This window comes from Erpetoichthys calabaricus, chromosome 17 (genome assembly GCF_900747795.2).
Source record: "Erpetoichthys calabaricus chromosome 17, fErpCal1.3, whole genome shotgun sequence".
In the NCBI taxonomy this organism is placed as follows: Eukaryota; Metazoa; Chordata; class Cladistia; order Polypteriformes; family Polypteridae; genus Erpetoichthys; species Erpetoichthys calabaricus.
Genome location: NC_041410.2, coordinates 23,044,488 through 23,059,151, shown reverse-complemented (window position 1 = coordinate 23,059,151; position 14,664 = coordinate 23,044,488). Strand labels below are relative to the sequence as shown.

At 38.1% G+C, this 14,664-nt stretch overlaps 1 protein-coding gene across 1 annotated transcript in view; it reads right to left on the bottom strand.

Moving 5' to 3' along the window:
• The window catches only part of kcnn4 (potassium intermediate/small conductance calcium-activated channel, subfamily N, member 4), a 167,773-nt gene that overhangs the window by 122,030 nt on the left and 31,079 nt on the right, over positions 1–14,664 (bottom strand). The window contains exon 2 of the mRNA XM_028822429.2: positions 6,425–6,520. Within this exon, the coding sequence (XP_028678262.1) occupies positions 6,425–6,520 (96 nt within the window). The remainder of the gene's footprint in view (positions 1–6,424; positions 6,521–14,664) is intronic.

Sequence of the window (14,664 nt, the reverse complement as noted above, 5' to 3'; positions counted from 1 at the left end):
TTACATATTCATCTCCTGGTCTTTGCTCTTCCATTTGTGGCCTGCCTTATCCATTCCATCTCTAGCAGTACACCAGGTACAAGAAGACAAGCTTTGCTCATAGTAGGCAACACCAGATGATGGGGCTGGTTACAGTTTTGTCACTGGGGTCATTCCCTTAGTTGGGATGTTCCACCTTGGCACGTCTGATGGGGTGAAAGAGATCCAGCATTTGATACTATTAGAGTATTAACACACATTTGTAATGTTACATGGAGGTTGGAAACATTTCTTCTAGTCTGGTATACCAAAATGTCAGTCCCTCTTTTCAAAACATGTATTCCAGTGGGTATTTTTTAGTCAATGAAGAATTACACTCCTTGGTGTCTTTAGTCACATGGATTTACCAGTCGTATTCACCAGTACCCTGTGAATCCTGTCTGAGGTTTTGCAAGAGTATGGCCTTCTCAAGTAAGCAAATTTGCATTGGCCTTTGAATTTGTTTAAGGAAGAAGTACTGATCAACAACTTGTTTGCTTTATGTTTCCTCATGTGTATAACGTTTGTGGGCTGGTTGGGGACCTGAAGGTTACTTACCTGCTGTACGTGTGTAATGTAGTCTTTGCCTCATCCGAGTGTGATCTCAAGGGAATTGTTAGAGAAGTTAGTTACCAAGTGCAAAGCCATCATAAGCAGAATCAGGAATTCCAAATCTAAGGTCATTGATATAATATAAGTTGGAACTTGTGAAGGCAAGTGGCATCATTTGAGAGACCGACCAAAGAGTAATCCTGAAGGAGACGTCAAGTCCTGCTGGTTGATCAACAGTTAATCTACATTTTATTCCTTAACTCTGACTCAGCTTTTGGGGACTGACCGAAAAAAGAAGGCTGTGGAGGGCTGAAGGGAGCCCGGTGTCTTCTTTATGGTAAGATACTAAATGTGCAAATCCATGACTAGCTACAAGAAGTGTGAATATCCAATGGATCAAGTCAAGCTGGGGAGCATGCACTGGTACAGTGCATTGCCGCACCCACTACACAATGAAACAATTCGGGGTCCCAGTTTGCAAGCCCCCAGGCAGACACGTGGTTCATTCCCACCCTCCAGAAATGACCCTCTATCTGCCGCAGCCAGGTGTTACGTGGGCGACCCCTTGGCCTGGTCCAGCCACTCAGGTCCCCAACAATGAGGATCTTACGAGCTGGATCACCCTCAGGAAAACGCGCCACATGGCCGTAGTGCCGTAACAGACGCTCCCTCACAATGCAGGTAATGTGCCTCATTCGGGACTCCATGAGCAACCGCTCATTCAACACAAAGTCAAACCAAAGGTACCCAAGGATTTTCCGGAGAGACACAGTACCAAAAGAGTCCAGTCTTAATCTCAGGTCACTGGTTAGCGTGCATGTCTCACGGCCATATAGCAAGACAGGAAGCACCAGGACTCTAAAGACTTGGACCTTCGTCCTTTTGCATAGATATCAGGAGTGCCACACACTCCTTTCCAGCGACCTCATGACGCCCCATGCTCTCCCAATCCGTCTACTGACTTCATAGGAAGAGTCACCAGAGACATGAATGTCACTGCTAAGGTAAGTAAACCTCTCAACAATGGATGCGTAACATTAAAATGGGGTGCCAGGCAGAGTCCGTCTGGAGAGACCTGGTGGCAAAGTTCTAGAGGGAGTTTGTCTCAAAGTCAGCTTGAGAGTCCTGGAGAATTCACTGGAAGCATCTACAAAGCATTGTTTAAGTAGAAAAGACTGGTCTGACCTGTTCAGCCTGTTACCATCAGAACCCAGAGCGGGGCTCAGCTGTGCAAACATGAAGTGAGATGTATTTATATAGATGTTTCTTTTGCATAAGTTCTTTAGTCATAAAGTACAATAAATATACAATTATAACATAAAAGCCTCAGATCCATTTAATACAGTTCATTGTCACAGACGGCAGGAGCCTAATCTAGTAGAATCAGATTCAAGGCAGGGTGCCAGTTCATTGCCCGGCCCACACATACTGGAGGTGCATATTAGAATCCATTAACCTGAACAACTTTGGAGATGTGGGAGCAAAACTGGGGTACTTGTAAAAAAACAAACTCACATGGAAATAACATGAAATTTCACAGAAAAAATAACCAGTCACAGAACTGTAACCTGGAGTAATAGATCCTGGGTGGTAGCAGTACATATTACAGGGCTGCCACGAAGCCCAAGTTAAAATATATTTTGAGTAGATCATGCCTTGCTATATGATGTTTGCTTATTGTCCAAGAGTTTAAGTGTTTTCCTCTCAAAAATGTGTGCTGTCATTTTCTAACCAATCCAGACCCGGGTTGGGTGGATTAGCTGGAGCCTATTCAGGCATGCATAGGGCACAACACAGGAATAAACCCTAGAGAGGGCACCAGTCCATCACAGGGCGAACATCTACACACCAGGGCCAATTTGGCATCAGCAAATCACCTAATCTGCACATCTTTGGACAGTAGGAGGAATCCCAAACACCTGTAGGAAACACACACAGACATAGAGAGAACATGCAAACTCTACCTCTACCACTGCACCGCCACCATGGTGCCCATTCACAGATGTGTGTGTTGGGTTAATTTTTAAAAGTGAACAATGCCATTTTATAAGTGTTTGAATAAGTGAATTATACAATGGACTGCCACCCAGTCAGGGACTTGTTCTCTAGTGACACTTTCAATCCTAACAAAAACTAGATTAAAGGAATCATATTATGTATATTGCCTTATACAACCATAGATAGATAGATAGATAGATAGATAGATAGATAGATAGATAGATAGATAGATAGATAGATAGATAGATAGATAGATAGATAGATAGATAGATAGATAGATAGATAGATAGATCCCCAAGATGAAGTTCATAACTACATGAATCAATGCTTAGCAATGCTGAGCAAGAACAAGCAGAAACCATGACATGCAATGGCTTTGGGATGGCAAGTGTTATAATTTATCATTTGTTATCAAGCTGGAACTGCTGTATTTAGATTTTAATGCCTTTAAATGTAGAAGTGAGTGCATTACAATTAAAGCTGATGTGTGAGATCCAGACATTGAAATACTGACTCAATTCATTCATGGTACCGACTAAGAGGATTTGCCATCAGAAAATTTACAGGAGGTGCTCTGTAATCAGTCCTGTAAAGGTAAGTCATTCTGAATGCTGGTGGCTTCAAATAGGCAGGACCTGTTAATGCCTTTAAAATGTACATCTGACCATCTTACCATCACCTATAAGCATGTTATTGACAGCAGCAGCTGTATCCAAGCAAGAAGTTTTTATATGTTTGGGAGCGGCATTATTTTTATAACAAATAACTTAATTAGAATTTAAAAAATTAGAAAAACTTAATTATACATAGATAGACAGTAGAGAAGAATTTTATTTATATAGCACCTTTACCATGGCCAAAGAAGTTCACAGAAATCAAAAACGAACAACAGGGCATATACAACATTGGATATGAAAAATACTTGCATAAAACACTAAATAATGATAAATACATGAAATACAAACCTTTGAATTAGAACGAGAGGCAATAAACCAGAATAAAAAAAAAACAAAATGCTACAAGATAACATTGAACAAATAACATGATTTACAATCCAAGCACAGTTATCTTGTGCCCTGGACTGACAGACTAAACTGACAGAAGGGTCACAATGTCAGGGTCACTTCAATGAACAAAGAGTTTTCAGTTGATTTTTTAACAAATCAGTTGAGTCAAAATTCTTTGAGAACTTCATTTACTGTACATAATTGCCAAATCATTTAAATTCATCAAATATTTCTCTTCAGGAAATGAAATATTAATAGCCTCTTTCTCAGTGAAAGCTTCAGAAAAAATTAAAGATTATTTGCAATCTATCTATCTATCTATCTATCTATCTATCTATCTATCTATCTATCTATCTATCTATCTATCTATCTATCTATCTATCTGTCAATCAAGCACTTTTTTATCTTTCTATCTGTCAATCAAGCACTTTTTATCTATCTATTATAAAGCACTTTATCTATCTATAGCACCTTTTTATCTATCTACAGTATCTATCTATCTATTATATAGCACCTTTTTATCTATCTATCTATATCTATCTATCACAAGCAGGTATGTTTCTACAGAACACATTGTCTTCTTTTCTCATGCTGATGAAATATATTGTAAGAAAAAAAACCCAGTTAAAATATAATTTTTTCAGCCAGAAATATTTTGTCTTATATTGATAGATTCACAGTTCACTTTGTGTACATCAACAGATGCTCTTATTCAGTGCTACTTACAAATCAAATTAATTAACAATGTACTGAGCAATTGCAATGTTACAGGTTAAGAATGATAAAGTATTGTGACAATAACACGGAAGGTTAATTAAAATATCCGCTTTCCAAATGAGGTTTATGTATTAAAATATGACATGGAGCTCAAGGCTAAACTGGCAGGAACCACCTTGGGACGGTTCAGACGGCATACCACACACTTAAACTCACTCCTATTATCCCAATTTAGAGTCAATAAATAAACTAATATGTACTTGTTTGGAATGTGTAAGATAAACCACAGTAGCTGGAGGAAAATCCAAGCAGCCGTGAGCTTCCTTTCACTTTGTCATTATGGGTTATTGAGTGTAAAATGGCAAATTTGTCCATTTAAAATTAAATCTACAAAACAATATATTGTGTGAAAAACACAGGGCTCTGAATACTTTCTGAATCCACTACATATTGGATTAACCAGTGGATCATCATCACATGCCTCTCACTCTTTAACATCAGGTAGGGTGGGCAAGTACACTGCGTAATTTTCTTTTAATCATGAAGAATAAAAACAAAGGAGATGGAAGTATCAAAAGACACAGACAGAAACCATGTTGAGCATCAAAACCAGGGTACACAGTCAAAGCTGAAGAAAAAAGCAAAACACTTATTTGTTTTTCTTAGGCCAATCTACAGTAAACAAATGTTAAGTTTAGAATTCTGGTTCATGAGGCTGATCCAGTGCTCAGTATGCAGCCATTTTGCACAGGCTGAGCGTGATGGATAACACAGCATGTCATGATGTCATGTAACCTCCACAGTACGTGACCAGCAATAGGCCTAGTCGCAAAATGTTGGCTATAATAAAAGATGCCTGAATATTAGTAATATCTATAAACAATTAAAATAGTATGTGGAGTGTATAAAGTGAAACTAATTGAACCGAAAGGGTTGAAAACATGGGCATTATCCTAACAACTGTTTGAATGCAGTATCTGCAACTAGTGGCCCATCCATGCCTTCAGAGAGGGTTGTCCTCTTAGCACAATCCTTGGCTGGGATTTCAAAAATGAGGAAACTGTGCCATGTGGATGACTAACAGGGTGATGCCCTGTCGAGTCTGGCAGACAAACCATGCTGTTGGGAAAGTGCAGAAGTTGTTAAACCAACTGGAGGAGATCAGGCATGACAAGCAGGTAAAAAAATGATATAAGTCCAATGTGTGACTCAAATTGTACTAAAAAAAGCATATAAGACCATACATAGATGAGCAAAAAGAAAAAGTAATGAAAAGAGCAAGGCAAAATAGAATCCGAAAAAATAGGAAAAATTATGAAAAAGCAGTCAAACGTGAAAATGGTATAGAGAGTTTTGCAAAGGCACAAGATCCATGCTGGTCCAACAAAACCATCCAAGCTTCTCCTGCTTGTTCCTCCTACTCCTTCTGTCAGGTGACTGCTGCATAATCAGAGTTGCATAGCAACTGACAAAGATGGGAGGAGCCACAGCAAGGAAAAGAAGTTCCAGGCGACTCCCAACACACAGTATTGTGTGTCTGTTAGAATAATCTCAGGCATAAAACTGTCCACCTCTGCTATTCCATGTTTAGTTTTTAAATCTGTCATTTTTAAAAGAATTTTAAAATGTTAATATTTAAGAGTGAAAAGCCGGCTCCTTCCACTGGATTTTGATTCAAATTCAAAAATGAGAAATAAATTCAAGATGCTTAAAGATACTCAGACATTCTGAAGAACACCTTGAAACCTATCATTTTAAATCTCAAAAAAATGATTTTATGTTCATCAATACAAATCAATCACCTTATATTCACCTGGATTGTGATCACCATGCATTGGTCACCCATTTCATGCTATATGGAATTGAGAAACTACTGTAGATTACAAACTGTGCTATTTTTTTTAATATGATATAATTATGTGCAGGATTTCAAACTGAAATTACAGAGATGAATATATTGTATTCTGTATGGCAATTATATCTGCCTATTAAAACATCTTACTATAACGCATTTTAAATTAAAAAAAAGGCAGATATCGGAAGTGTGTGTCTCATTTCCACGATCATAAGTATAAACACAGGGGGCATAACAGGCGGTTAACAAAGTAAAGGAGGTAAATGTGCACCATTACCTTAATATCTTTACAGTGGAAGGCAATAATGAGTCCCAGAAGACACAGAGTCGAGAAAGTAATCATCCACTTGATAAGGTAGGAAAACAAGGTAATCTGGGGAAAAAATAGAGAACAAAGATGACATGCGGCTTTAGCTTTTACTTTTATTAATAGCAGTTTGAGCGACCAGAGAAGGTCTGAATATTTACCTCAGATCTGTGCCTCTTAACCTCTAAATTCTTATGTATAAACTAAAAAAAAAAGACACTGAGAAACATTTAAAAAATAAATGGATAAAAAAAGAACTCTACCACACAAATACTATAAAATGTAATTATCAGAAGTAAATGGCTTTTCATGAGAGATGCAGGGACCTGCTTTAGAACATAAGAACATACGAAATTTGACAAGTGAGAGGAGAACATTCATTTCATCAGGCTCACGGGACTACAATTCCCATTATGCCTTGCAGGAATCTGTGTAGGAATCCTGGCCTGGGGAAGCCACTGCTCCAAATACAGTGTCGCCTCCTGTTCCTTAATTACATTGGCCTTCTGGCTGGGTAATAAACCATGGCCTGTCTTTCCTTACAATATATATTATATATATTATATATTTATATATATATATATTATATATATTTTATATATATATATATTATATAGTGAACCCCCGCTGTATCACGGTTCAGCTATCGCACCCCCGCTATATTGCGGAAAAATTCAATAAGTACATCCTAACTGAAGTGTACTTTGCAGCCAATTCATAACAAATCATACAGTTTTCAGCAGTCACTACGGTAGACAAAGAGTTTCGCGTTACAGTACCCAGATGATTTCTTACAAGGCCCGTTATTGGCCCGTGATTTTCATTCTCTTGGCCTCTGATTGGCTGGTGTGATAACGTGGTGTAATCTCAGAAGAACAGCAAGTGTGGATCCCTGACGCATCTCAGTTCTCTGCGTATTGTGGTCCAATTGTTGTGAGCAAACTTTTTGTGAACTTTTCGTTTTGTTTTAAGCCCTACGATGGCTCCCAAGCATCCTGCATCTTCTAAGCAGGGAAGGAAACGTGGACGTCGCTTGCCATTACGGCTTGAATGACTTGATGGTATGCCACATAATTATTATTATGTTACTCATATCCTTAGCCCGACATCCACATATCATATGTGTTTACAAAGTGTGTTTTAATAAGTTTACATGTGTTTAAAGCGTGTGGGAGGGGTATTTTAAGGCTTAAACTATAAAAAAATGTTTATTTATATGGTCTTTCTATATCACGGATTTTCACTTATCGCTGATGGGTCTGGAACGTAACTTCCACAATAGGTGGGGGATCACTGTATATATATATTACATTCTTACTTCTGAATCACAATCTGATTACTTAGGTGATTACCTACCAGGTAACACTTGTGGTTGGTCGGCCAGTCTGCAAACATCCACCATGTCCTCTCAGTTAAGAGAAGCGGTTCACAGATATGTGATACAGTATCTGCCAAATATTACAAAAAGTACACAACACATGTTTCGCCCTTATTACTGCTCGTCAGGTGTACACACCTTTGGATCCCCTTGTGGGGATCGAACCTCCGATATACACACAGTATTGCTGTTGGTATAAAGGAGCCCCCATAGTGTTTCCTGACAAACTTCTCCTGAACGATTTATTGGCTGGAAGTCCTCGGTGTTGTGCCAGAGAGGGGATGTGTAGCTTTGTCCAGTTTTGTTTTAATTCTCTCCTTCGTTAACTCCTGGGGGTCCTCAGTTCATCCCATAACAGCCTGGCAGAGGCGGCCTTAGGGGTGTGTGGGGCCTTGGGCTGACCAACTCCACGTGGAGCCGGTTAAGTCAAACGTGGTTACCGGTATGTGTGGACTGTATAAACTTCACGTGAATTTAATAAAAATAATGTTAACATACACCGGATTTCCTCATTTCAGTATTCAGCCAAATTTTTACAAGATAACAAGCAGACTTGATCAAAATATAACTGGAGAATATAACTTGACAAATCCACTCGAATGGGACACGCGGACCTCAAAAGCGGGGCCCCCTTAGGCATGGAGCCTGGGTTGGTCGCCCCACTTGCCACCCCCAAACACTGCTCTTGCAGCCTGGATTATACATTTTTGAGTGTAGGCTGATGGGCAAAAATTGCATATATATTAATTTAAAATTAAATCTAAAATATAATAAAGTGTACATAAGTTGAAGGGGTCTGAAAAATGTATGAATCCACTGTACATTCTTATTTCTTGGTTTAAATAATGGATGATGTTGCTATATGTTGTGATGATAGTAAAAATTTCAGTGTATTCTGTATACATGACAAGACAACTACTACTATTACTACTAATATCACAACAATAAGGGTACCAAAGTCTCTAAAACTGTGAAGAAGTAACGCTAAGCACTGCTCCACTGTGCTGCTTCTGCTTATAACAAAGACAGCCATTCAAGGATAAAGCTTTACATGGACACAGTTCAAACGCTGTTACATTTAGCAGTTCAGAATCTAAGAGGTATATTATTATTGAGCATTCTTGACTTATTGTGTATACATTCACACCCTCAAACACACACAAACCAGACACGTGCTAAAATGATTCACTGTGTGTTACTAGACCCCTAGACATGCTTTGCTTATGCTTCAGGACACCTCTGAGGTGTAGATTGCTGCCTGTTTGAAGAACCCTCTAAAAATGCTTAGGTGCCCATTAATTGAATCACTGTCCTCTTCCAGTTTGTTATTCCTTTTTCAGTTTTTTAAACGTTAATCTTATCTCTGGCGCAGCTCTTGTCCTTCTCTTTGTTTGTTTTCCCTTAGTTGACGTTGCTGTGCATGACTTTGTCTGCTTGGTTTTTTTTTTTGCCATTTAGTGATTTTTTCTGACTACTCCAGAAAATCATTTAGGTTTCTAATGTGTCTAATATGAATAAATGCTCCTTAGTTATTAAAGTTCAGTGGGAAGACTTGAAGTAAACTTAAACTCTCTGAGAGTGGCATAAGCATGCAGCAAAGTGTCAGACGTTAAGAATTCAGCCACACCGAACAGCCTCAAGTTTCAAGTCTGCTTAAAAATCGAGGCGCCTCTCATCAATGCACACTGAGTCATGGACCCAACAGGGATGTGAAGCAGGAATTTCCTGGTTTTATTTAAATGACTAAATAAAGCCGCTATCATCGAAGGTCAAACCGCAGGAAAGAAAATGGGATTTGATCAAGGCCAGCGAGTTAATGGTTTAACTGGAGGGTGTTAGAACAATGAGGCTTCTTGTTTCTGTTGTAAAAATCAAAAGGAGAAAATGACAAGTTGATTCAGCAGGCTGTATGACTCAGTGGTGAAACCTCATTTGTAGCGTTGTGTGCCGTTTTGGACACACAGAAATTACTTACAAAGGAACACTGAGAATTGTACTGATTATGTTTGGAACTACACCCTTTCAGCATATTATAAAAAATATATATTTCTATATCTTTGGGGCAGGGGTGTTGTACCGTGTTAGCCATTATGAATGTAGTGAGAAGTCAAGTAAAATGACACCTTTTATTGGCTAACTAGAAAGATTACAATATGCAAGCTTTCGAGGCAACTCAGGCCCTTTCTTCAGGCACGATGTAAGATGTAATTCACACCGTTATTAAATCTTGCTTGAAGAAGTGGCCTGAGTTGCCTTGAAAGCTTGCATATTGTAATTTTTCTTGCTAGCCAATAAAAGGTGTCATTTTACTTGACTTCTCACTATATCTTTGGGAAAAGATTTAAGCAAAGTGTTACTTTATTTATAAATAATAAACCAAGGCTGGGTTTTTAGAAGTTCTTGATAGAGATGCACATAGAAAATAATAAAGATAAATGTAAGAAGATCTGGAAAAAGCTACTCATAACCAATAAACCTAAATTTCCCTTATCAGAGGGTGGTGTGATGGTGCAGCAAGTAATGCGATTGTCTCACACTCTTTGTATACCCCTGTCTTATTCCTGTATGGGGTCTCTTCAGAATGGAGCTTACAGGTTGTCCTTACATTTGATTCTTTTCTCCAAGAAGTCTACTTCACCCACAGAACAATGGCGTGCTGTTAAATTAATTGGCAGCTCTAAGTTTACCCAATGTGTGTGTAGCCATGCCCTGTGATCAAGGCCGGATTAAGACAAAAGGTTATTTACCGTAGTGTGGCATTTCTCTCTTTGATTTTGGTGCAAGAGTCGATTGCTTCATCACGCCCTCATATCCCCTCTGACATTTCGGCGTGTGGATACTCCCATCGTTTCATTGAGTGGTGAGGGGTTCCCTCTTGGTTATTTCGACTCATGGGTATTTGATCGTTTCATTGAGCAGGAGGGTTAGTCTACCTTGATCATCAGCATGCTGATAATCCATTGTTTCATCGTGCAAGGGAGGAATGGGGATGATGAAAAGGCCCATTTCTGTCGTGAGCCCCTGAGTGCGCACCCAGAATGCCCCGATTGTAGATTGGCCATTGTCGGTGACATTTGGGTTGATTCCTGTCTTGCACCTGCTGCTGCTATCAGGATAATTTCTACATTCTCCTTTACCAAACAAGTAGGGATATCAGACTCAAATCCTGAAGGGTCACGGTGGCTGCATGTTTTCATTCCAGCCACTTTCTTAATTAGTAACCAATTACTGATGCTAACTAACCAGAATTCTTTACCTGTAATTTTAAATGACTTTGCTTCTTAGGATTCAGAATCCTTAATCATTTTTTTTCTTTAACTGGCAGCCTAACCATAATGAAATGCAAAGTGAGCCAACAGATGCACAGTTAATTCAAGGGTCCTCAAACAGTCCCTAAGGGTCGCCATTTTTGCTCCCACCAATCTGCTATTTAGCCGTTAGTGGTGATCAGTGAAATCTGCCAAAGCTTTTTTCGTAACAAACTTGATGGGTTCAGCAGTAACCTTATTCGGTGAGTATTTTCCTGAAAATTCACTGTGTTTCCAGCTTAAATATACCTTTTTTCCCCAGTGCCCCATGATACTTTAATAAGAACTGTCTTACTGGTATGCTAAAAATTAGTGGAAACCTTGTAAATACATTTAAACGCAAAATGCACACTCAGAAGAAAACTGAATGTGTTGGTGTATTTGTGTCTTAAAGATAATGTCTTTATGTATGGTTTGTATGTGACCTGCATATAACACATGAGCCTACCAAATTCATAGAATTACCCAGAGTGCTGTGCAGGAAGTGAAGAGTCATTGTGATTTAGTGTTGTGCTTATTTGGTAGTAGTGGTAGTGAGCAAGTGTGTCAGGGAAAAATATATAAACTGGATTTTTCGGTCTAAGAGAGGAGAGTACCATCCATGGAATCTGTGGGGGCCAGGCCTGATTGAATTCCTGATCCTGATGTCACTGTTTGCAAGAGATTTTTTGGTTCTGATATTTAATTCTATTATTTTTATCTCACTGCTTCCTCACATCCCAGGTCATATTTTTGGCCACAATAATTAGCCCAGCATAGTTGGATGATGTTACCCTGACCCTCAGGGATACTTTAAAGACCACTGCTCCGTTAACATCCACTCAAAACTAGTTCAGCTTGTTCTTCTTCTCTTTTGGCTTCAATGCATTTCACTGAGCTCTGTGAAGTTACCGAACGTGATTTTGTTAAACTTGAACAATAACAACAATACATGACTTTACAAATATCAAAATCATTAACAGAATTTTAAATATGTGATAGTAATAAATAATAACTAAATGATATATAAATAAACTTAAATAATTTAATTTAATGGAGTTAACAATCAGGCATTGCATAGTTAAAGACACTACACTATTTAGCCTTAGCCTTTCTGATTTTTCATCTTCATTTCTAAACCACCCATTAAGGGCACAATAAATTTGAAATATGTGAACAATATATATCTAATAATACAATAAACACAATTAACATGTAACTATGTTTAATTTTCTTTGCTTTTATGATGGACTGGCACCCTGTCCTGGACTGTTGCCTGCCTTGTGTCGGACATGCCTGGGTTAGGCCCTGCTGCCACGACCCTGAAGTAGATTAAGATAAAAATAAGCAAAGCTGTTTGTCACAGCGCACGCCCAGATTTTCCCACATGAAACCAGTTTAGAGTCGCCAATGAATCTAATCTGTAAGTTTTAGAGCTGTGGAAGGAAACCAGAGTACTCAATGAAAGGAGAGTTAGACACATGGAGAACATGCAAACTCCACACAGACAGCAACTAGAGAACAAATTGAACCCAAATTCCTGCACCACCATATGTTCATCCAAGCCTGGGTTCTAATTAACTATATACAATTGCAGCTTTTCTCTTTTTTTCAGCAATAAGGAGGAATTATTTTTGTATTAATTAACTTTCCTTGTGTTCTTGACTGTTGATTGTATATCTAAACTAGCCTGTGTGTCTTGTAAAGCAATTTGTGCTTAATAAAATGATTTATATTTATTCATTCTTATTAATAAATAAAAATGAACATGTTACTGCACATAATCCTACTTGTACAATATTTCAGGTACTATTTGCCAATCTGTTGCAGAGATAGATAGGTAGCATCAGCACCGAGCCTTTTGCCGCACTAGTTGGAGAAGCGTGTGCAACTGTGCAGAGCTGCCAATTTAATAGGCTCAGCTGCTACTAATGATGATTTCATTGCCAGCTCATTCTTTTGGTGGCTCATCCCTTGCTGATGATAGATAGATAGATAGATAGATAGATAGATAGATAGATAGATAGATAGATAGATAGATAGATAGATAGATAGATAGATAGATAGATAGATAGATAGATAGATAGATAGATAGATAGATAGATAGATAGATAGATAGATAGATATCATAATCTCTTCTGCAATAGGCTAGTGTAGTTTTGGGTGTCACAGCCTACGATGCATTTAGTAGGCCCCAGTCTGATGAAGTCTATTAATGTTAATGATAATAATAATTCTTTACATTAATGTACTGCTCTTCTCACTATGCAAAGCACTTCAGTGAGTTGGCAGCCATTTTTGCACCAGTACACTCACCACACATTAGCTGTTACTGTAGGTGATGAAGTGTTGAGAAAATGTTAATTAGAGACAGTGAATGATTAGGGGGCCAGAATGACCAGGCCATGGTGGGCAATTTAGCCAGAACATCGAGATACACCCTACTGTTTACGACGGATGCCCAGGGATCTTTTATGGACAAATAGAGTTAGGACTTTTATGACTCATCTGAAGGACGGCACCATTTTTGCAGCACAGTGCACTGCACTGCACTGAGACATTGGGATCTGCATTCAGACCACAGGATAAGGACCCCCTGCTAGCCTTAGAAACACCTCTTCTAATGCTGACATATAATTAGCTTTCTATTTTAATACAGGTTGTTAACTTGTGAACAACTTAAATTTAACTTAATATATTTTGGTATGTGTCACTTAGCAGGTTGCAAACACTGTTGTAAACATTTTATAATCTACAAGATTAAAGGTTATCAGCTGTTGTTGCCTTATACCTCATTCCCTTTGCCATAACAAGCCTACGATATTAAACAAAGGAACAGTTCAAAGTCGAAATAGTGATAATATGGTAGAATAGAATAATGGCATTGTGTCATGTTTAGCGCCATTAGACATGAAGGACTGCCATTTGTAATTTAATAAAAGCTTAACAGCAGTATTCTGAAGCTGTGCACACAGGTAGCTCAATTTAAATAAAATCAAGCAGTGCAGTAAATTACCTTAAGTATGATTATCATAATAATACATTTTATTTATATAGTGATTTTTCCATGCTCAGCTGGCTGAAGTGTTAAAACAGAACACATGTGGTGGAAATCAGCAAATCACTTAATAATATTAGATAGATAGATAGATAGATAGATAGATAGATAGATAGATAGATAGATAGATAGATAGATAGATAGATAGATAGATAGATAGATAGATAGATAGATAGATAGATAGATAGATAGATAGATAGATAGATAGATAGATAGATAGATAGATAGATAGATAGATAGATACTAAAATGCTCTTTGCCATGGCCAATATTTTAACATGGATATACCTTTTGTATTTTTATCTGCTTTCTGGGTCATCTGTAACTTCCCTTTTAACAAGCATAAACATATTCAGAAACATTTTGACAAGAACACACCAGTAAGAGCAACAATGCATGTAATTTTTTGCTCACATACTGTATTTGTTTTACTATTGTAAAGTTGACATTTGAAATTACATGATGTGCTACTTTCAGCTGTGTGATCT